This window comes from Pelodiscus sinensis, chromosome 1 (assembly GCF_052426305.1).
Source record: "Pelodiscus sinensis isolate ZL-2025 chromosome 1, ASM5242630v1, whole genome shotgun sequence".
Lineage (NCBI taxonomy): Eukaryota > Metazoa > Chordata > Testudines > Trionychidae > Pelodiscus > Pelodiscus sinensis.
In genome coordinates this window covers 83,573,369-83,597,693 of record NC_143052.1, presented here as the reverse complement: position 1 = coordinate 83,597,693, position 24,325 = coordinate 83,573,369, and the positions used below count along the sequence as shown (strand labels likewise).

General features: G+C 41.6%; 1 protein-coding gene across 1 annotated transcript in view; it reads left to right on the top strand.

The window, feature by feature from the left end:
- The window catches only part of LTA4H (leukotriene A4 hydrolase), a 30,811-nt gene extending 7,306 nt beyond the window's left edge, over positions 1-23,505 (top strand). The window contains exons 3-19 of the mRNA XM_075933721.2: positions 1,332-1,452; positions 3,610-3,678; positions 6,629-6,733; positions 9,514-9,566; positions 10,434-10,506; positions 11,411-11,551; positions 11,777-11,800; positions 12,853-12,923; positions 13,032-13,143; positions 14,727-14,871; positions 14,960-15,063; positions 15,454-15,524; positions 16,679-16,733; positions 19,660-19,755; positions 20,741-20,823; positions 21,919-22,023; positions 22,890-23,505. Of these exons, the coding sequence (XP_075789836.2) occupies positions 1,332-1,452; positions 3,610-3,678; positions 6,629-6,733; positions 9,514-9,566; positions 10,434-10,506; positions 11,411-11,551; positions 11,777-11,800; positions 12,853-12,923; positions 13,032-13,143; positions 14,727-14,871; positions 14,960-15,063; positions 15,454-15,524; positions 16,679-16,733; positions 19,660-19,755; positions 20,741-20,823; positions 21,919-22,023; positions 22,890-23,013 (1,552 nt within the window). The 3' untranslated portion in view covers positions 23,014-23,505. The remainder of the gene's footprint in view (positions 1-1,331; positions 1,453-3,609; positions 3,679-6,628; positions 6,734-9,513; positions 9,567-10,433; positions 10,507-11,410; positions 11,552-11,776; positions 11,801-12,852; positions 12,924-13,031; positions 13,144-14,726; positions 14,872-14,959; positions 15,064-15,453; positions 15,525-16,678; positions 16,734-19,659; positions 19,756-20,740; positions 20,824-21,918; positions 22,024-22,889) is intronic.
- The last annotated feature ends 820 nt before the right edge of the window (positions 23,506-24,325 follow it).

The window sequence follows — 24,325 nt, the reverse complement described above, 5'->3', positions numbered from 1 at the left end:
CAGCAAGGGGGTGGGGGAAGCGACTAGTTGCATCATTAGTTGACTATTTGACAAGTTTATGCTTATCAGATAGTTGTCCAGTCGTTTACATCCCTAAACCTAACAAGTGCATCTGTGTAGGAAGGAAATGCAATAGTAGCCAAACAATGATTTGGAGAAATGAGCGATAGCTATAAGCATTTAGTAATAAACATAATGATTGAAAATAATTTTTAGGTTGTTAAATAGTAATAATTGGTGTGTCTTAATACAGGGCCCCCTGCTTTATGACTGCCCAATTTATGACCCCCCACACTTACGACCTTTTCCGTAAGTGCAGAAAGGACTGAAATTCCCCGACTTATGTCATCAGCCCCCTATTTATGATGGTGTACGGTGCCTGTCGTAAATGCGGCTCGAGTTATGACGCCCCCAGCTTGTGATGCTATCCCCAGAGCCAATTGCATCACAAGTCGGGGGCAGTCTGTACTACTGAAAACTACTTGGCTGGTCTATCTAAAATGTTTGGCTAGTTGTTTCCACTTTTGAGTTTTAACTGCCATGGCTTTTATTTTAATAAAATTTATTCTAAAGATCATAACATGATCAAATATTTCAATATAACCACCAACAGTAGTGACTTTTATTTTAAACTGGCAAGCAGAAATTGTCCTTTGTATCGCAGATGTCTTGTTAATTTATCAGTATTTGTCTTATCCATTGCTCTTTGCCTTCATTGATTATGAACTGTTGAATCATGAGTTCTGAATACAATTGAGGTATATCATATTTTCTCTTTAATGACATTAATTATGATTGATCATGTGCCACTCTCTTTTTTTTTTTTTTTTTTTTTTTTTTTAAACAACCATTTATTTGCTTGTATTCAGTTAATAGAATATTCAATCTAATACCAGGCACATACTACTTGAATGTGTGTCTGTACTTAACATAGGGCGTTATTAACTTCTGCTTGGCTTTACAATTCACTTTCTACACTGAAATGGTAAGTATCTTTCAATAGTAAGTAATTGAACAGTCATGGGAAAGCTTTGTGAGGCTTCTTGCAGGAAAATCCTAGTTCTCCTTTGGAAGAGGAGGAATTTCTCAGAGGATAAAAACTCCTGGGAGGGTATTGACATTTGTAACATAATGGGTAATTGTTGGTACATTTGCATCCTAGTCACAAGCAAAAACTGGTTTCAGTACACAACTTGTTGATATCTTCACTTCAACTGAAACATTACTGCAAAACCTGGTATTACAGTATCTTCTGAAAGACTTTGTGTTAGAATTCACCTTTCTGACGTTTGGAGCATGATAGAAAATGCTTCCTTGTTTCATTTGTGCAGGGGACAAGATGTGATTGTGGAAACTTCTTTTGAAACCTCTCCAAAATCCTCAGCTCTCCAGTGGCTTACTCCAGAACAGACTTCAGGGAAGAAACACCCATTTCTCTTCAGCCAATGTCAGGTCAGGGGAGGACCTTTTGAAATTAGAAGTTTTCTATGTGCCTTAATAATATACTGAATATTTGAGAGAGCTTGTCAGTGAGCAAGTGTGTTTGTCTAAGAACTCCTCCTAAACGCTAAGAGCTAGGACAACCAAATTTGATATGCAACTTCCTCTAACCATAACTTAAAGCATGGTTTGATTGTGCCAAGACAATGGGATGAGCCTGGAATGCAACTGTTTCTCATAACACAGATACACAGAGCTCTGTTATCAGGGACATCTATACCATATAATGACCGTAAGGGGGCTAGAGCTGGAGACCGGATCAACTGTAATCCCATTGGGGCAGCAGAGGGCAGGGGTAGTGGAAGGGACAGCTGTCTACTATATATTTCAGAGAGTTTGTCTTTGTGCCCATCTGTCTGCTGTAGTGCCCATGGACAGAAACTTCTCACCAGAATCCAAGCTCCTACGGTGAGAGAGAGAGCTGGGGTTGGCTTCTCTCCCATGTCAGTCTGCATACTGAACTCCTCATCCCTAACCCCATCCCAGAGCAATGATTTAAATGAAGAAAAATAAAAAATTATTTGAGTTGAGGACCCAAGCAAGGCTGGGTAAATCTTTTAGTCCTTCATAGTTTTTTAAAAAAGGCAACAAAGGAAAGCACAAATAGAGACTAAGTACTCCTGAAACAGACTAACACGGCTGCCCCTCTGAACCCTATATGGGTCATGTCAATTTCGTACCTAAATGACATTTGATTTCTTAAGGGTAGTAAGTGAAAGTACAGCAGTCCACAGTTTAGTTATTACCCAAGGCCAAGGGTAAAACACAACATTGGTGAAGGCATTATTAGTGCTGAAGTTGTAATACTTAGTAATTGCACACTGACGGTAATGTTTCTGAATTGCCTTCATAATTCAGTTCTTGCAAGAGATATATATGACACTTAAATTTTTTCCATAGCAATATTTCTTTTAGAAAGTCATCAATTATGAAAACTAGTATAGGCCATCAGAAAGTAGGCAGTATTAATTCCTATTACTGTTAAATAAGCTAACTCTGAAGAATGTGAATGGTGGAAGAAGTGTGCTACAAATATTTGAGGGAGCGGGGAGTCAAACCCTCTTGTACAGGGAATTAAAGTCTAGGGAAACTTTCGGTCTTCGCTGAGATGTCTGATGAAGGAATGCCTAACATAGTGAATGCTAGTGGGAAGGGGGTAGGTTTAGAAGATAAAATAAAAAAAGAACAAGTTAAAAATCACTTAGAAAAATTAGATGTCTGCAAGTCACCAGGGCCTGATGAAATGCATCCTAGAATACTCAAGGAGCTGATAGAGGAGGTATCTGAGCCTTTAGCTATCATCTTTGGAAAATCATGGAAGACAGGAGAGATTCCAGAAGATTGGAAAAGGGCAAATATAGTGCCCATCTATAAAAAGGGAAATAAAAACAACACAGGAAACTACAGACCAGATAGTTGAACTTCTGTGCCAGGCAAGATAATGGAGCAATGACCTTGGAATGTTTCCACTTTCCTCTCAGTATATGAGTGTGGTCACTTATCAAGATTGCCTGAATAGATCTTATTAAATATCTCCCTTACCTTTTGTGGCTGCACTGGGGAGTCTCTATTACTTGTCTTTTCTGCTAATTGCATGAAATAGTCTAGTCCCTTCTGGGCTGTAATACGTTAGTCTAATTTTGGTTGTTGGGTCATGGTAGGGCTGGAGGTCAGATTGGCTGATTTGGTGGTAGTCTCTTTTGGCCTTAAATTATATGCATTTGAGAAATTGTGCTTCACTTCTTTTGTCACTGGATTTTTCTGTAACGCTGAAGATGCATTAATAGGACACACAGTTCAAAACATACTAATTCCCCTGTATGTCCTCCCATATTGATGCTTCTACAGTTGCAGTGAAAGTTGCCTTATACCTAGAAATATTTGCTAGAAAAACCTTCTTTCCTGTATGGGGGAGAGACAGAACTGGCCCTTGAGGAAGGAACTGGGCTGTCAGGACTTTGACATAATCTGATATGCAACTTTTGCTGGTTATACTATGTTGCCCTTCTGTTGGCTCATACTCTTCTGTCGCAGTATGCCATATATTTGTGTGATCTGTTGCAAAAGCTGTACATAAGAAATAGCTGTAATTTGTCTGTCTTTTTCCAGGCTATCCACTGCAGAGCCATCCTTCCTTGCCAGGACACACCTTCTGTGAAACTAACCTACTATGCAGAGGTAGAGGAATACAAATCATACATAGCTGAATGAAGAGCACAACTAGAATGGGGAAGTCTGTGCTAGCTGGCAGGCTTTTCTGTGGATAAGGCTCCATTGCAAGGAATTTATTAGTGTTTTCAGATTTCACTGCCAGATAGCAACTTGCTAATGTAAACTTTAACTCCACCCTGAAACTAAAATATAAAAAAGCTTTTTAAATGGACTGTTTTAATCACCTGATGGTCAGCCTCTAACAAGGGCTGTAGAAATAGCATCCATCTGTAGGTATATTGGCAGGCAGAGATTTCTTTTGGGGGGTATTTAATATTCAAACTGCAGAATATGGCCCATTATGAAACCATTTAATAGGGGACTCCTTATTATACATCAAAACTGCCAGTCTGCCTTGTGGCATTTCTTTAACTAGTAAGGCAAAGGAATGTCCTTCCTGAGTTATGAGCACCTTTGTGCTGAACCTCCCTCATGTGAAAAGTAAATCCTATTGTCCAGGTCAGAGAAGGGCCTGGTTAGTGTGCAGTGTTATCTGTTGAGGCTGGAATGAGAGAGGATAGTCTTTCAGAGACCACAGTTCATCAGTTATTTTACCCAAGCTTGAGTTGGAAGCGGGGAAGGGAAGAATGCTGCCTCAGCAGAGATTTCATTTCCTGAGAGATGTTGCAAAAAGGGCTCTCTGCTCTCAGACCATCTGGGGAACTCTGAAGGAGGAGACCAAGCTACATGTTTCTTTCATACACAGAAACCTGTCATAGACCTGCTTACTCCCTGGGAGGTTGAGAAATTAACTCCTTAATAGAGGTGGCTTGCTGATAAAAGTGGAACAGAATTGTACTTTGAGGGAAACATTGGAGGAGGTTCTAAAAGGTTACTGGGTAAAGGTGGCTGTGCAGCTTCCTGATGGTCTTTTTCTAAGCTGTGGTTTTGCCTGTTGAAAGAGCACTTATCTATTACACAAAACATTCCATCTTGAAACCTAGTTTACACTTTCTAGATAAATTTCTTTTGGTTTTCCATAAGAGTTTCTTGAATTAGGTAGACAGCTGAACAGTATGTGGTCTGGTTCAGAACGTTGGGCCATTTGGTATATGGAAGCCAGATCTGCAGATGGCTGTGGCCTTAAATATTTTGAATACATGATGGAAATGGTGATTCAGTCCCAAAAATATTGAATCCATGTAAAATATCTCAATGACTTGTCAAACTTAAAAAAAAAAGTAGTATCATAAGGACTTTTTGAAATAAATGCAATCATGAGGTCTTCACATCCTTAAAAAACTTGTGCAATAAGGAAGGTTTGTTGTGGCTTGGCCTGTGGTATAGACTGTTGAGTCAACAAGTCTAAATTAAAAATGTGGAATGTTTCAAAATATGGGAAAGTTTGAAGACAGTCAACTTAGTCACATTTGTGTGAAAAATCTGTTTACAAATACCTGCTAAGATTATCATTTCCGAAAGGTTGAAATACAAATATTTTCATCTGTTTTTCAACTTGTTTCCTTATGTTTGATAGCACTTTGTGTACAGTTTTGCAGTCTTACCCTGTATACTCAGTCATTTCCCTTTGTTCATTTATATTTTTATCTTCACTCAGGAAGAGGAGGGAGACTTCAAATTAGGATTATAAAACCACAAAAATAGCATAGGGGAGATATTGGAAACGACATTTAACTCGATTCACAGAAGGGTTTGATTTTCAGTTAGCTGTCACTTAAAGTATTAATCCCCTTTTTAAAAATCCAACACCAGAATATATGGACTTGGTGTGTTGGTGGTATTGGGTCTTTTTAACCTTTTCTTCTTTTTGAGGCAGTAAAACATAGGAGTGCATTGAGGAAGTGAGTTGGGAATCTTAAAAGGGGAAAGAAATATGCATCAGTCTAAAACAGCCCTTCTGGTTGGTTAAACGTTGCCTGTGTTAGAGGGAAGGCAAATTATCTAGTTATGGCAAAAGTGAGACAGTTTAATGTAAAATATTAGCGTAACCTAAATACTTACAGCAGTTCACAGCATATGATATACAGGCAGTCCCCGAGTTACGTGGATCCGACTTATGTCGGATCCGCAGTTACAAACGGGGTTTGCTCCGCGTCTCCAGCAGACCAGGGAGATGGGGAGCAAAGCCTCTGAGGACGCCGGCAGCGGGACAGCCCAGACGCGCCGTGGCTGTCCCGCTGCCAGCGTCCTCAGAGGCTTTGCTCCCCGTCTCCCTGGTCTGCTGGCTCCAGCAGACCAGGGAGACACGGAGCAAAGCTGCGGAGGACCCGGGCGGCGGGACCGCGGTGCGTCTCGGTCTGCCGCCCGCGTCTCCCTGGTCTGCTGGGGGGGGGGGGGTAGTTAGTACGCCCCCTCCCCCCAGCAGACCAGGCTTTTCTCCGGACGCCTGTGGTAGAGAAGCTGGGGCGCTGCCGGCTGGTCCCGCAGTGCCGCTCTGGGCGCTACTGGACCAACCCAGCAGCACCCCAGCTGCTCTGCCCCAGGCATCCCCAAGTCAGCCGCTGCTGAAACTGACCAGTGCTGACTACAGGAAGCCCGAGGCAGAGTTGCTCTGCCCCGGGCTTCCTGGAATCAGCCGCTGATCAGTTTCAGCAGCAGCTGACTTGGGGACGCCTGGGGTTCTTAAGTTGAATCTGTATGTAAGTCGGAACTGGCGTCCAGATTCAGCCTGTTGAAACTGGTCAGTGGCTGATTCCAGGAAGCCGGGGCAGAGCAACTCTGCCTCGGGCTTCTTGTAGTCAGCGCTGGTCAGTTTCAGCAGCAGCTGAATCTGGATGCCAGTTCCGACTTACATACAGATTCAACTTAAGAACAAACCTGCAATCCCTATCTTGTACGTAACCCGGGGACTGCCTGTAATGTTGGCGGGCAGCTAATACTTTCCAAAGATTGCTCATACAGTCTCAGTTGTATTTCGACTTGCTCGCAATTGATTTTTTCCTTTCTCATTATTTAGGTATCTGTTCCTAAAGAACTGGTGGCTCTCATGAGTGCCAGTCGTGATGGAGAGATGCCTGACCCAGAAGATTGCAACAGGAGGATATATCGTTTTAGTCAAAAGGTAAAATCATAGGTCTTTTAAACAAAACTAGGAAAACTTCATGAAGCCTGGCACAGTTTTGTATTGACTTGAAGTACTGTGTGTATGAAACCTGCACAAGTCTGTGCTTGTATATGTGCTGTAATTTATAATAGTCGGGCTCATGGAAACTTTACTGCACATGTGAGCAAGATGAGATTTATTTTTTAAAGCAACAAATTCCATAACACAAATATTAGTCTTGTGTGGTTGATGGCCAGGAAACCTACTTGTTTGGGACAAACGTGTCTAATTTTTTTCTATAGCACTTGTTTCTCCTTGGCTTTGAGAGTAAGTGGTGCAATGAGGAACAGCTTTCCTAAACAAAAGTACATGGTCTGTTAATCCACTGAGATCTGAAACTTCAAACTATTGGTGACTTACCAACCTGCAATTTAAAGATCTGTTGGAACACAACTAAATAGATTTGAGCTTCTGTTCTTGAGTCCTTTGAAGTGAACACGTAAAACCCAACCCCTAAAATCATGTGGTGATGTGATCCTTTCGATAGATAACCATAGAATCATAAATGCATTTTTATTTACTATTTTATAATTAATTTGACAATAAATGAAGGATATAGTCACTTCACTATGGAGTTGTTCCACAAGAAGAGGAACAAAAATTACAGCAGTTTATTTTGATCCCAAATACAAAAATAATTTTTTTGTGGTTGTCCTCTATATTCTTCCTGTCTATGTGATGGTGGTAGAAAGCCAATGTGTAGCCACATCTCTTTGAGCAACACTAATGTACAAGATAACATATGCAGAACAAATTACATCACTGATGCTACCTAGTGTATCTTGGTGTAACTCTAAACTGCAATTGTGCAGAAATTCCCTACGAGTAATGTGCAAGAGACTGGTTGGGAGGATTTGGATTCCTCAATTGCCTGTGCAGGTGTCCAAAGGAGGGGAGTCAAGGCAGGAAGAAACAGTTTGGTATAAACTGAAATTGAGATGCTGTTGCTTTCAGCACCACGTAAGCACACTAACTCAACATAATATAGGACATTTACCCATCCTAAGGATGGGTATAAGGTGATAAGTAGTAACAAACTATGCCAGAGGGGCAATGCATAACTTCTTTGTATCTGTCTTTAAAAGAGGGATTGCAGGGGGAGTGTCTTTGCCCATCCAAAGGGTAATACAAAGTCCCACCATCACAGAGCTGAGTCCATTACAACGACCATACTTGTTCTAGTGTAATTACACGGAAGATTTAGGACCATGCTTCCTAGGTAGTTCGGGGTGGTAGGCAGAAGCTGATCTGCAAGGGGACCCAGTTTAAAAACCTGGCTGAGTGCTTTCACTATGGAACCAAGCATGTGGTCTTTTTGGGCAGTTTGATTGAGGCCTTCGCAAAGCTGGCACAGCACATAGAAAGAACACGTACGCATGCAGCCAACAACTGACGACACACTCTTGGGCTACTGTTTTGGGCTGGGATTGGAAATTAAGTAGTCTATAAGTACATCTGTTACAAACCAATCCTTAGCTTTTGAGTTTGGGGCACAACTGTGTCTTGTCTCAACAGGCTCTTGGTGACCCATAAAAGCTAATGGAACTAGGATGTGTATAGGAGACTAGGAGGGAAGATGTGACCTTTGACACATGCTAAAAATAGTGCCCAGATGGCTTTTGTGTAGTATGAATAGAAATATTTTCCAGTATTAACCGAAAGTGGGGTCTGCAGTTCTGGGGCCTCTGAAGATATATGTGGAAGTGATAGCTCTGAGGCTTGAGGGGGTGGTGCTTATATGTGAGGATTGGTTTTTACTACCACCAGCAGGTAAATGTTAGGGGTGTTGGATAGTCATGTAACCTCATGAAATCTTAGCAGTTCCACAACTATTCGATAATCCCTAGGGGTGGGGCCGGCAGCCAGTGCCCTCCGGCTCCATTCCCGAGGAGCCCCCTGCCACTCAGTGCTGCTGCCTATCTATCAGGCAGCAGTTCGGGGTGGTAGGCAGAAGCTGGTCTGCAAGGGGACCCAGTTTAAAAACCAGCTCCCTGCGCATACTGGCTGCCTGTGGCGGAGTGGCAGCAGCACTTGTCCGCAGGGGTCCAAGCTCCCTGTAGACAGAGGCTGGTCACTGCAGACAGAGGTTGCTTCGTGGCAGCCTCTCCTGCCCCCTCCCCTCCTGTGCTGCTGCCTCTGATAGGCAGGAGGGACCATGGACCTGGTGCTGTGGGGTACTGGCTTTTAAGCTGGCTCCCCCCAGCACCGGCTTTGACTCTCCCCTCTCGCTGCCTTTCTAGGAAGCTGGCTTCCTGGATGTATAGGCTCCAGCCTGTGCCCCTCGCCCTCTGCACTGCTGCCTGTCTGTCAGAGGCAGCAGTGCATAGGGTGAGGTGGGGAAAGTGGGTCTGGTGCTCATGGAGAGCCTGCTTAAAGCCAGCTTCTCACAGGCACTGGCTCCTGCTCTCCCTTCCTCCCCCCTTGCTGCTTCTGGTATAGAGGCAGCAAGGGGGAGAGGGAGTGCATGTAGTCAACAGAATCAGCTGATAAGGCAAAGCATATTGGTTAATCCTGTAGTTCACTACACATTGACATCTCTAGTAAATGTTACCCACATCATGCAAAAGAAAAACAAGAACCTGGGAGTTAATTGTCCTGGGGGGCTAATGCAATGCAGAAGCTTGTGAAGAAAGTGAATGTTCAGCTACGCTTATATAATGTTTTCCTTTGTTTACCTCAGTGGGTGATAGTTCTGAGATACAACTAGGATTTTAAATAGATGATTTATCTTCCATTAGGTTCCAATACCCTGCTACCTGATTGCATTAGTGGTTGGGGCTTTGGAAAGCAGGTAAGAGTGCATGTTACACATTGGCTTAATTTTAGCAGTTATAGAAGGTGTGAGGGAGTCTTGACATTACTTGACTCCTGAACCTAATTTAAAAATTTAAAAAAACGCTTGATCAGTGGAACAGTGTTAAGCTGCTCCTTCATGTATCATTCAAGTATGTACTCCTTCAGTTCAGAACACTTCTGAGTGTATTAGCTGGTCTTTAAGTGTTTGTTTATTATTCTCATGTCAAGAAGTATCTAGCCACAGCACGAGAGAATACTATTAAGCCCACTCTCTCCCTGTAAGGGAAAGAAATGGAATAGAATCCAGCCACTGAGTCTTTGTTCTTCTTTTCCCACCTTTTAGTTCTGAGAATAATTTAGAAATTTACTCACTACCACATGAGCATGTGTCTCCTCCATAAGTCAGAACCTCATCACTCATTTACAAAAAGATGTGCTTAAATCTGGCTCAGAATGTTATGTTGGTGTTAATATTGCAACACTGTAATAGTTTAAAAAGCATGAACTTCAGTTTATATCCTGTCTAGATAATCCATACAAAAATCATCATTACCTGTGATTTTTTTTAACTGTACTTACTTGTAGCTTTTTCCTACCTATCTTTCTGTGGAGGACTAGAACATTAAGTCTATAAGCATATAAGTGTGTCTAAAATTAAATTAGTCATTGATTCAATGTTTCTCTAATTCCCCTTCAAACACACACAATAGCAGTGATATGAGGGTAGCAGGGGTTTCTCCAGAACATCTTCTCAGCAGTATGGGCTATTGTGAATACATCAAACCCATTCTCCACTCTGCAATGGCTTCCCATAGAACACCAGTTCAAGTTCATTGTCTAACTGAAATCTGTATTTTTATAGGCAGATTGGCCCAAGGACGCTGGTGTGGGCTGAGAAGGAGCTGGTGGATAAATCAGCATATGAATTTTCAGAGGTCGGTGATAAAGATTTTTCTAACTGTTCACTCATTTTATGTAGTATTAAAAATAAACAGACAGTACAGGCAGTCCCGGGGTTACGTACAAGATAGGGACTGTAGGTTTGTTCTTAAGTTGAATCTGTATGTAAGTCGGAACTGGCGTCCAGATTCAGCCGCTGCTGAAACTGACCGCCAGTTCTGACTTACATACAGATTCAACTTAAGAACCCCAAGCGTCCCCAAGTCAGCTGCTGCTGAAACTGATCAGCGGCTGATTCCAGGAAGCCTGGGGAAGAGCAACTCTGCCTCGGGCTTCCTGTAGTCAGCGCTGGTCAGTTTCAGCAGCGGCTGACTTGGGGACGCCTGGGGCAGAGCAGCTCGGGTGCTGCTGGGTTGGTCCAGTAGTGCCCAGAGCGGTGCTGCAGGACCAATGGGCAGCGCCCCAGCTGCTCTGCCCCAGGATCCACAACAAAAGCCTGGTCTGCGGGGGGGGGGGGGGGGGGGACGGACTAGCTGCGCCCCCCCAGCAGACCAGGTACACGGGGAGGAAAGCCGCAGCGGCAGCGGGGTGCCGCGCCTCTGGGAGCAGCTTTTCTCGCCCCGGAGGTCGAGGTGGCGGATCGCTGCCTGCGAGCTCCGGGGCGAGAGAACCCCGTTCGTAAGTGCGGATCCGACGTAAGTTGGATCCGCGTAAGTCGGGGACTGCCTGTACTACAATTGTTCTCATTATAATTTTTCCCCTCCGCACTTTCACCAAAGAAAGTGTTCTCTTTTTTTAAAGGATCTGCAAATAACTCCTGATCTTGCTACGCGAGTGACAAGATACTGTTTGAGAGACTTGTGATCCTAATGATACACACACACTTATAGCCTGTATTTACTACTTGTAATTAAAAATCAGTGTGAACTTGTGTTTCAGACTGAAGCCATGTTGAAAACAGCAGAAGATCTGGCAGGGCCTTATGTGTGGGGACAGTATGACTTGTTAGTCTTGCCTCCCTCCTTTCCTTATGGTGGTATGGAGAACCCTTGCCTTACTTTTGTGACTCCTACATTATTGGTAAGTGGGAAATTATTGTGCTTTATTATTTAGCTTTCCATAAGAACCTATTAACAAATCTTTCCAGGTTTGCATAGAACTCTGAATTTATATTGCTTAAAGAACCATAAAATGATCCTTAGACTACCAGAACCATAGAACTTGCATCAAACAGGTGTGTGTAGTGCATGAATTTTTAATTTAACTTGAATCGACAAAGTAATTTGATTTATTTTTCTATTCTAGGCAGGTGATAAATCCCTATCAAATGTAAGTATAAACTTTTTTCAGGTCCTCAAACCAAATATGGTATAACTTTAAGTTAAATCATTCATGGCAATGGAAATGAGATACATTTCTAAATCTTAAGTCTTCATTTAGACATTCTACTTATTTTCTGTTAGTTACAAAATGACAAAATACATAGCAGGTCAGTTTAATATCAAGCTGTATTTGAAAAAATTCAGGTGCAGGGAACTCTTTTCTTGACCCTCATTTTTGCAGAATGGTATCCTCTTTATAGAAGGAATCTCCTGCTTCCCATGTAACTATACTGACAAATGGCCCTCTAAAACGGTGTTTCTCAAATGCAGCAAGCAGAGGTTGTTCTTGCAGTCACAGCCTTCTGAGCTATGGGAGTGTGTGCATGCAAAATAGCAGCTCCTCTACCTTCTTTTTGTTCATGGATGAACCAGCTTGGTGTTGGTTGCTGGGGCTATTAGCAAATCTGGCCCTGCTCCCTTCTAGAGACAGTGCTGGAGGAGCAAGGAGCTGGTGAGTTCTCCATCTTCACGGGGCTGGTAAGCTACGACTTTGGGCTTCAGGCCTGGTGGGGAGAGGTGGCAGACTCTGGTATGAAGCTTTGGGTTCTGGTTACAGAGATTCAGGCTCTAACCCGCTCTCCTCCCTTCCCCCACTCTCCACAGCATCCCATCCAGGGCTTAATTTTAGTTTGGCAGAGCTGAGTAAGTTGGTCTTTATTTTTGGCCATACTAGCCTGTATGCTTCTATTGATTCCGTTAAATCAGATATGAAGCTGCGGAGTTGAACGTGGCTGTCTCTGACCCAGTGCAGGAATTAAGGACTACAGATGATAATAATAAGAATGTTAGAGGGACAGTTTTTAGTTCTAATAAAGCCCACATATTTGAGTTAGGAATAGCCTACCATTAAGGATGCCAACGTGTTGACTACACAATTAACCAATAAGCCTGGGCTTATGGATTAATTCTGCCCTCCCTTACTGCCTCTGCCTCTCACCAGATTATATTTTTAACATGGGGTGGGGTTTTTTGTTTTTGTTTTCTGTGGATTTTTTTTAGGTTATTGCTCATGAAATCTCTCATAGCTGGACAGGAAACTTGGTGACTAACGAAACATGGGAGCATTTTTGGTAGGTGTAATACTGAGTGCATTAAAAATTGATTCTATCTACCATCTATAAAAGTTCTGAGGAAATATTTTGCCATCTAACATGACAATGTTCTTGATAATTCTCTAGGCTAAATGAGGGACATACTGTTTACTTGGAACGCAGGATTGGTGGACGGCTGTTCGGTGAAGAGTTCAGGAACTTCCAAGCCCTGGGAGGTTGGAGAGAATTACAAAATACGGTAACTAGTTCCAGTGGAAGTGTATGTTTATGGATCTATATATTGGTCAGTATAAACATGACACTGCTTGATTTGCAGATCATGGTAATGTTTTCAGAAGTGCATAATTCAGCTCAACTCTTTAAGTCTTAGGGATCTTCTGAAAAGCTGAATTTCATCCCAAACTATAGCAGAATAATTGTGAACCCTTATTATACAAGCAATACTGCATAAAGTATATGCAGTAGGAGCGACAGCCCTTTGTGCCAATGTTCAGCTAAAAGTTGCCTTTTTGTGGTAGCCATAGCCATGGCACCCCTTTTCAAACTTTAGATATTGTAGTGTGTGATGTATCAATTGAAATGTCTGCAAAATAACTGAAATATACAATAAAGCTCAGGTGTCGTATACAGTTGAGTATTGAAGATCTGGAATGCTGATATTTGGGTTCTGTATTGAGAGGGGTCAGTCTAGTGATTAGCAATGGGGTAGCTAAGCATATTTCAGGCAATCAATCTGAAAAAGTATGGCTGAGCAGAGTAGTCTGTAGACTTGGCTTCTATTTCCAGCTTTGCTGATTGTTAACTTTATTTGTAAAATATTGTGACAGGGAAATTCTTCACTTCCCTCTGGAGTTGGGTGTAAGGCCTTATTCGCAGTATTAAAGAAATACAGATAGCATACGTGCACACTCACATTTACCCCTCTGCCATCTTAGAGCATCTTTCCCTGTGTTAAAAGGTATTTTGTGGGGAACATGGCCTCATATCTGAATAATAATTTATTTTGCAGTGGAACAAGGAACATGATTTGATTGAAATGTGGAATTTCCCACAAAACGCTGTTCATTTGAGAGTTCAGACCATGGCACAAAGGACTGACACTCCTACTGCAATGCATTTGACTTGCTGTAGTGCCCATAACGTGCTAATACATTTAAGCAGTTTTGGTAGTGGTACTTGACTCTCTGAATATTTTTTATAAAATGAAGCCAATTTCCCCCTCATCTCCCGCCTGCCAGCACCTCCAAGAGAAATCTCTCACCTCTTTAGGATTAACAGTTTTGTTTCATTCTGTCAATAGTAACTTCAATTTTTTTGAAGGAGTAAATAAACTGTGATTCCAGTATGGGGAAAGAGGTTGTTACCATAGTGACTCCTCCTTTAAGGGATACTGTGGCAATAATGGAAATAAATCACGGGAGCATGATCAAAAGGCTAGCATAGCCTGTGAGTAAGGAATGATTATATCTCACCCCTAACTAAAGCAGCTGTGCAGGCAAAATCTTGCATGTGGATGCAGCCAGTTCAGGAAGGTTTAGCTGTACTGAGAAAAAGATCCTTTTTAAACTTGCATAAGCTGAGGCTTCACTAGGGGGCTTTGTCAGTGTAGTTATACCAGCAAAGTATTTGTAGTACAGATCAGCCCTAAGATGAAAAGTTGCTATAGTGCCCAAACCAGCATTAATATAGGCTATTACTAATTCAGGAACTTCAGCAAGTCAAAGCATGGTAATCTTGGTCTTGGATGAAAGATAGCTGTATAAGGAAGGTGCTAATTCTGGAGCCATTCTGGATGAATATTTGCGTATAATATTGTTACAGATAAATACACTTGGAGACACAAGTCCTTTCACTAACCTGATCCCTAATTTGAATGGAGTAGACCCTGATGTTGCATATTCTTCTGTTCCATATGAGAAAGGCTTTGCTTTGCTTTTCTACCTTGAACAGATTCTTGGAGGGCCAGGTACGTATTAATAGTTCTATTTTTAGAAAAGATTCTTGCTTTGCTTTCAACCACTGGTTTTGTTAATTGAGTTTTTTTTTTAATGTAGATGTCTTCATTGGCTTCTTGAAGGCTTATATTCAGAAGTTTGCCTATAAGAGTGCTGTGACTGAGGATTGGAAGAAGTTCTTGTATTCCTACTTCAAGGATAAGGTTGGGATGTTCCTTCAGGCTAAGATCTTACAATTGTATGACATGGGTAGAGTATATCCTACTTTTATGGCATAGCTTCAAGTTGAAGATGCTCCATATGATAAAGTACTACTGTCGTAAAAAAAAAAGTCTAATGGCTTATACCTCATCACCCTGTTTCCTAAATAGACAAATCTGTAAAACTGTAACACAGAATCTTCAAAATATGGGTTTGGGGTTCAGTGCATTTACTCAAAAGTAAAACCACATTAGGAATCATCAGTTTTAGATCAAGCTGTTCATGCAAATGCAAACCCAAATTCAAGATTTAAACTGATTAAAATTGCAAATTGCACTTTTTTCTCTTAACACTTAGATAGTAAACTGAATAAGAATCTTTGTTGTTTGCAGGTGGATGTTCTTAACAAAGTTGACTGGAATACATGGATGCACAGTCCTGGCATGCCACCAGTAAAACCAAAGTAATTTTTGCTCTCTTCTGTTATCTTTCTCACCTAAAATGTTTGGCTACATCTAGACTGCAAGCCTCTTTCAAAAAAGAGTGTCTAGACTATAGCCACTCGAAAAGGCAGTCTGGATGCTCTCTTTCAAAAAAGCACAGTTTGCATTACATAGCGCCTTTTTTCGAAAGAGCACTTTAGAAAAAAGGCATTCTTCCTCGTAAAACGAGGTCTTCCAAGGTTGAAAAAACTGCTGCGTTCTTTCAATTTACTTTCAAAAGAACGCAGCAGCAGTCTAGACACAGGGGAAGTTTTTTCGAAAAAAGGCCACTTTTTTCGAGAAAACCCTTTAGTCTAGATACACATTTTGTGTGTTATCCCCAAACATCAATTAAGTATTTGAAAAAAATCTGTACTAGAGCTAGTCAGAAAACATCCAGATATTTTCAGAAAATAAGGTTTTCCAGAGGTCTTTGAGCATGTGAGAAATATGAATTGATACTTCTCCAAATTTGAAAAATGTTGGAGGAAACATGTCTGTGGTGTGGTATGGTTTTGGGGGGGGGGGGGGGGGGGGGGGTTTGGTTCCCACAGATAATAGAAAAAAATTCAAAGTGTAACTTCCCTAGTAGAAATCTCTGCAAGAAAAAACCTTGCATTGTCCAACTAGATGGAGTATATATGTTTTTTGAATACGTGTGTGTTGTGAGGTTGACTATACGATACACTATTGATCAGTATGTAGCTACCAATGGAAAATAGCAGTATTCACAAGAGAAGTCACAAATATCCTGAAGAGTGGAGTTACTGTAAAAATATACAAACAAAATATTTTAAATCAACAAATCATACCATACTATTCAATTGCTAATCCATTTGTAAGAAACTTAATTCAAAAATCTAAATTACTAAGTTTTGGCTCTTAAGTTTTCAATTGCCATTTTACCTACTTTGACGATCTGTAAGTTTCAGTTGTTGATGGAAATGTATTTCCATCCATTTGTGTATATTGAGATTGATATTTACCAGCACCTGCCAATAAAAATCAAATCCTTCCAAGCCTAATTGCAGGCAATCTTGCCACATTTACACAGCTGGGTTACAATGCCCATTGAATGCACATGGAGTTACTCACTCTTCTTAAAATGTAATTCTTTGTTTTCCCTCTTTTTCAGATATGATATGACGCTATCAAATGCTTGTGTTGCCTTGAGCCAAAAATGGATCAAAGTGAGTTGTTAAAAAAAATTCTACAGATAGTTTAGATCAGTGGTTCCCAAACTTTTCAGCATCATGCTCCCTTTTTGATTTTTGAGAAACCCCCATCCCCCAAAAATAGCATCAAAACTTATCAAGCAAAAAAAAAAAAAGGAACTGATCGGGCCCAAAAAACAGTCATGGCCCCTTTAATTCCTGAGACCAGTGTAAAGAAAAGGTGCCAGTACTCCAGGGGAAAAGTTGTTTCCTCCCCCGCCCCCCCCCCCCAAAAAAAGGTTGCCCTTTTAAGAGCAGGACAGGCAGTGCCCTTTTAAGGGAGCAATTTTGAAGTCTGCCTGGGCTACTCCATCCTTACCCCCCTCCACCCCAGGTCTGCCCAGGCTGTGCATGTTCCAACAGATGCCTGAGCCAGGAAAAACAGAAAATACCATTTCACGTGGTATTTTCTGAATTTTTTTCCCGGACGGACTGGGCTCTTTCTTGGGGGGAGGGTTGGTGGGGGAGGGATGGGTCGTCTTGCACCCCCCCTCCCCCATGGAATTTCTTCACGCCCCCCCCCCCCCAGCTTGGAAACCTGTTTTAGATCTTTTAACTATTACAAACTAGTTGCTAGCTCTATGGAATGTGAATTCTTCTCATTATTCTCGGTAGCCAAAGAAATTGTGTGTGTGAGGCAAATACTTTCATGAATATTTACATTATTTGATAGGCTAAAATTTCAAAAGGCATCTGTAAAGGAGCTGCAACTTCTTGAAATGAGAAACTGCATTGTGCTTGTAAACCGAGTACTTAAACAGCTAAATATCAAGGATTTCTCAATTTGTACATTACATGCACTAAATTGCATATCAACATTTTTTTTGAAAATTGCACACATGGCAAAAGCTTCAGAGGGATAGTCTGTAACTGAAAAAACTTGAAAAATAACACATAGTCTTGCAGCATCTTAGGCACAAATGGCAGCAAGTCTCCATTACTGATTATAGACTCATAGACTTTAAGGTCAGAAGGGACCATTATGATCATCTAGTCTGACCCCCTGCACAGTGCAGGCCACAGAATCTCACCCACCCCTCCTAGAATAATCCTCTCACCTATATCTCAGATATTGAAGCCTTCAAGTACTTTGAAGACCCCAAGATGCAGAGAATCCTCCAGCTGTGATCTGTACCCCATGCTACAGAGGAAGGCGAAAAACCTCCAGGGCCTCTGCCAATCTACCCTGGAGGAAAATACCTTCCCGATCCCAAATATGGCGATCAGCTAAACCCTGAGCATGTGGGCAAGACTCACCAGCCAGACACCCAGAAAGTTCTCTCTAGTAATTCCTATCATCCCTCCATTGACCTATTTCCCACTGATAATGAATGGTCAATTAGTTACCAAGATCATGTTATCTCATCAAACCATCCCCTTCATAAACCCATTATATATATTCTTATACTCAGTGGTTCCCAAACTTTTTTATGCCATGGACTCGTAAACCAATTCACAAATGATTGGTGGACCAATATAATTTTATATGCATATTTGCTTTATACCTTTTGACCCTTTAAGCTCTGACCCCCTACTGCCCACACCAACACCCTCTTGGCCTGTGACCCCCACCGTGCCCTTACTCACCCCCCTGTATGCCCCCACCCCACCCTCAGAGCGAGGCTTCTCCTTCAAATGGGAGAGTGGCCATTACTACTGTATGGGCAGGGAGAGCAGAGCGGCCCTCCTCCTTCAAACCTCCTCTGTCCCCAAGTACATTTTGCGCCTCTGTGGGTGGGTGGAGGGAGCACAGAGCCCCAGCTGGCCATTATGGGAGGGAGGAGGAAGGGAAGTGCCTCAGCTACAGCACTTGTGGCTGCCACCACAAAAGTAGCTACACCGGGGGGGAGGGAGCCGCCTCCTGCTCTGCCTCAGCCCCAGTGCTGTCGCCTGCAAAAGTGGCTGCGCAGGTGGGGGGAGCACTGAGCTCTGGGGAGGCACTTCCTGCTCCGCCTCCTCTTGCTGACAAAAGCAGCCATAGGGGCAAGGGAAGCAGCTGTTGGCGGCACGCACGCCTCCCTCCTTCGTGCCTCTCTGGCCCCAAGCACATCTCCCCAAGTGTGGAGTGGGTAGGGAGGTGCCTCCTGCTGTCACCACCTAAGCCACCATGGCTGCCGGAGCTGAGCTGCTGGGAACAGCTGACTTGAGCTCTGACAGACGCCATGGACGGCAGCCCCACTGCCCCTCCTTAGTAAAGCAGACACTGTATACTCTGTGATAAAAACTGAACAATGCAAATTACAAAAATCATTGATCATTTGTAGCAGTTTACTTTTAGTTTTTCTGAAGGGTGCACAAAATGAGAAATGGACCTGGTGCAATATCCTTATTTTTGTGTGGCTTTTGGCCCTACTTCACAAGTATTTCAGTCTAATTCTCCTCTTGACGAAAGTTCATGTTATGGCAGAAGTATATACTGCAATTGTTGTACTTCATTTTTTAGTGTATTTTTAATAATCACTTAAATTTACATTGCACTCTATCTGTAATAAGAAACACAACGATGAAAACAAAAAAACATTCAACAAGCCCAGGGGAGCCAACAGGATTGCTGGGCCTCTGGGCAATGTGGGGCTGTTGGATTGCCGGGCCTCTGGGCAATGTGGGGCTGGCTCCATGTTCCTGGAAGGGGTGGGGTCTGGGTGGGAGGGGCTGGTCTGGGACAGCCTCAGTCCTCCTGCGCCGCCCTTGCCTCTTCCCTCGTTGCCAGGTCTGAACAAGCCCTACAGCTTTCCCCTTTCTGGGTCCATTTTCTGTAACCTTGCAACTTAACTTTATATAATAAATATTGCTTTTAATGTTTGCTTGAAATTAAATGTAGATGTCCAAAATCAAAAGCAGACAGATGATGTCTTTGTAGATAAAGCCAATTCTTAACTACGGTTTTTCTTCATTTGTTTAGGCCAAAGACAGTGATTTGTGCTCATTCAGCTCAGCAGATCTAAAGGATTTGTCATCCCATCAGTTGATTGAGTTCCTGGGACTGTTGCTATTGGAGGTAAGTGCAGGCTAGAAGTAGGGTGACCTCCTAAGAATGCAAGCAAAGGCATAAATCTGTTTTGTAAAACTAGGGAGCATGTACATTGCTTTATGCTTCTGAAAATCCTTAGTGATTCTATTTAAAATCTCTTGCTGTTTTTTTGGGGACAGCTGCTAAGAGACCTCCAGATCTTCCTTGATTCTTCACCTGATGGGCAGCATGAGATTTTCAGTCAAGGAGGCATAAACAAAATTTGAGAAGTGATTTGTTTGAATTTAGCTTTTGTATATTGTGTGACTAAGCTTTGATTAAAACAGTACCCAAAGGGCTCCTAGTTTGGAGGGTTTCAGTAATACTAGGTCTGTACTAATACTTCAGAGACTAAAGCTGTGTCTACACCACGGATCTTAGCTGCACATCTGTACCTCTGTAGCTCCTGTGTAGTTGCTCTATAGTTAAACCATGCCCCGCGTGCAGCGGTAGCTATGTAGGCATGAGAGCTTCCCCCTCTGATATAGCACTGTCCACACCAGCGCTTTTTGTCAGTGAAACTGACATTGGCCAATGGGGGGAGGTTTTTTTACCAATAAAAGTGCTAATGAGGACTAGGGATGTCAGTTAACTCGTGGCCTGGCTGGGCTGGTGCAGCTCCTCACTTGCAGTGCAGTGCAAGGGGCCCAGCCGCTACCTGCAACAGGCCCCCATTCTGCCAGAACAGCCACGTTGCATCACCCCTCTCTGTTTAAGTAGTTAACCGGTTAACTGATTAAATCAGAGTTTACATCTCTAGTGTGGACAAAGCCTATTTATCCCTTGCTCCTTCCTTCCTAAGGTGGATTGTAGCAAATGGAGAAAATGTGCAAGCACTTAACAGAAACCTCATAGCTATTGATAAATATTTTCTCCCTTGTAATGAGTCTTCCTTCTAAATCTTGCCTCTCTCAGAAAACATGAGTTGAAGTATTCCTTTCTCATTCTGCTAATTTTGCAACTTTTTTTTTAGGCACCACTTCCAGTGTCACATGTAAAGCGAATGCAGGAAGTTTACAACTTCAATGATGTAAACAATTCTGAAATAAGATTCAGGTTAGTAAGAGTATGGAAATTGCCACATGCAAAGTATTTGATAAGGAAAAATACTACCTCATACAATGTGAGAAGTTCCATGATACTAAAATGTAACCGGGCGCACTTGAATAGTAATGACTTCTAGTACATGTAACTCTTACATGTGCAATATTCCTGTGTACTAACTAATGATGCAATGGAAAAATATATTCCAGTCTGAGCATCAGAAATTAGAAGTTATCTAGTCTGTTCTTATGCTGTGTCCACTTCACTTTTAAATGTGACTTTCTCCATAGAGTACATGCTGTCTTTAAAGTGAACACTTTTCCAAAATTTCTACTTATCAGACAAAAAATTCTTATATGCCCAATAATTCTAGTTTATAACTTTCACTGTAAATTTCTTTGTCTGTTGTACTTATATATGCTTAAAACATATCTGTACCCCTAATTATGTTGCTGGAACTCTAAAAATATATTACTGTGAGGTATTATATTATAACTTTTTTAGAACTGGCAACATTACCTAGTTTTCCCTTGTAACAAACTTGCCACAGAGTTTTCGTGGTGGTGATTTCGTGTCGTATCTCGCTAGGTGTACAGTAATCCTTTGCCATTTATCACTGACATTTAAGTTTTTTAGAATGTAGTTCCCAGTTAATATACTGATACTGAGTTCTATTACATTTGCTTTATTTTTAAAAATAAAAATAAAGCAAATTTATTATAAAAATATGAGCTTGCAAATAGGCATTTACCGCTATGTAGTGATTTTCACCAAGTATCAGCACCCTGATCAATGGGTCCCTGATTGGTATAATTGCCTCTTTGCGAATGTGTACATCCATTATAAGAGAAATAATTGCAAAATTCAGTATGAAATAATTGCAAGAATTTGTATCAGGAAACCCAGAGACCCAGTTCAGTTTCATGAACTTAAAGTATTTATCTGATTGTCATGTTGCACATTTAGTAGAATGACCTCTTCATTCTTAGGGTGGATTTAGGGAACATCATATTGGGTATTAGTAATAGAAGATAGGTTGAAAACTGCTATGAACAAAAATGGACAGTCACCTGAGAGGAAAAATTTATGTTTTACTACATTTTTCAGATGGTTACGCCTCTGCATCCTAGCCAGCTGGGAGGAAGCTATTCCTCTGGCTCTAAAAATGGCTACAGAACAAGGCAGGCTGAAGTTTACTCGTCCCTTGTTTAGGTAAGAATCACGTGCAGAACTTACAAAGGTCTGCTTTATTTTGTATTGTGGTTACTCCTATTCAGTACAGCCAATAAGTTGTCTTTGAATTACAGGCAGTCCCCGGGTTACGTACAAGATAGGGACTGTAGGTTTGTTCTTAAGTTGAATTTGTATGTAAGTCGGAACTGGTACATATTGTAGGGTAAACTCTAGCCAAACATTTCTCCAGAGCTCAGTTTTATTCTCCCACACCTCACTTCCCTCAGTCCTTTATTCTCAAGCTGAGGTGTCTGCTGAGAAAAGCCGCTCCGCGTCTCCCTGGTCTGCTGGGGGGAAGCAGCTAGTGCGGGGTTGCCTCTCACTGTAAGTAGGGATCCGATGTAAGTCGGATCCATGTAACCCAGGGACTGCCTGTAATTCCTCTTAGAACTAGAGCAGATTTCTTAGAAAAATCATAAAATCTGCATCTTTCTGAAGTTTACTCGTCCCTTGTTTAAGTAAGAATCACGTGCAGAACTTACAAAGGTCTGCTTTATTTTGTATTGTGGTTACTCCTATTCAGCACAGCCAATAAGTCGTCTTTGAATTAATTCCTCTTAGAACTAGAGCAGATTTCTTAGAAAAATCATAACATCTGCATCTTTCTAAAGTAAGTGACTGATGATAAAACTTTGAACATACGTATATTTAATTATTTGAAGAGCAAATTGAAGTTATGGTATCAATTTTTAACATAAAAACCAAGCAAACTTAGATTAGAGCAGAAAGATTTATGTAAAGGATAATTTCATATAAAATTATCAGCGTAAGAATAATATTTTCAGGTGAAAATCCATATTCAGATTAGTTTCTCGTTTATACTTATATTATGGAATTTCTTTCAGGGACCTTTACAACTTTGAGAAGTCTCGTGATCAAGCTGTCAGCACGTTCATGAAGCATAAAGCATACATGCACCCTGTGGCTGCAATGCTGGTGGCCAAAGACTTGAAAGTGGATCAGAAATAGACTCTTTAAAAAGCTATGGCAGACTACTGAAACAGAAGTATAACTCTGCAAATTGTGTTAACATGCATGCTTGATTACCTATCTGATGTTGTGTTTTGCTACGGTGGCCATAATTTGGCTTAAATGGATCTTCAAGATAAAGTTTAAAAGCTTCAGTCTTGTACCTTGAATGAAACTTTTAAACACTGGTAAATCTTTGGGAGATGAATGAATGGCTTTAATACAAACAAATTATAAAAGTACTTAGTAGAAAAGATTACTTTTCTGAGATGCATTTGTGTTCGTCAGTCATGTCTGGTTTTTTTTACAAATTTTGGACAAAATCAAAATTTTTTTGGTACAGGCTTTCATACAGCAACACATAGTTGAAGTCCTAAGTCTTCAAATATTTGTTTAAAATGAATCTTTTTAATAAAACAGCCAACCTGTCTGGTCTTATGCAATCAACGAGGATTGAAATTAACAATGTCATAATAAATAGCTTTTCCTTGATGTCTTCAGATATTTTGATTTCTAGAATAAACCTGGAAGTTTAAGTTCCAAGCACCTTCAATCATGTTTGTACTTGTGGCCTATTTCTTGGGATCTGAACAATTTTATTTCTCCTTCCAAATTGACACCAATTACCTGTTGTGCTGTATGCAATATAACTGGAACTGATGTTAAAATTCAGTGGTAGGGTTTGAGGGGTTTTTTGCGGTGGGAAAGGTGGGGTCAAAAAAGCTCTGAATTTTGACCATCTGAAATTTCAGTACTAAACTTTAGGCTTCACAGCCAGCTTCATAACTGATTCTTAAGAAGTATTTTTAAAACACTTCAAAAGATTTGAAGAACGGTTGAAATAAAAGTAGTTTGCAATTTCTGAAGTGTATTTTTAATCAGCCCTAGCAATAACCATTTTTACTGATACATGTCTCTAAAATGGAAGCTAGAACACAATAGCTGAATGGTGAACAAATTAACACAATCCAATCTTGTACAGTAAAACTCCAGTTGTCCAGAATTCAGTGGTCCGGAATTCCCGATAGTCCAGCACCAACTGGAACCCAGAAATGCTGGGCCAGCCGGACAATTGGAGCTGCTCTGCCCCAGGCTTACCCAAGTCCGACTCTGGTCAGTTTCAGCAGCAGCAACTTGGGGAACCCAGGGGCAGAGCAGCTTGGGGTGCTGCCAGGTTGGTCCCGCAGCACCGCCCCTCACCTGAGCGGCGCTGCGGGACCAACCCGGCAGCACTCCAGCTTCTCTGCCCTCCCCCCCGGCTTCCCCAAGTCTGCCGCTGCTGAAACTGACGAGCGGTGGACTTGGAAAAGCC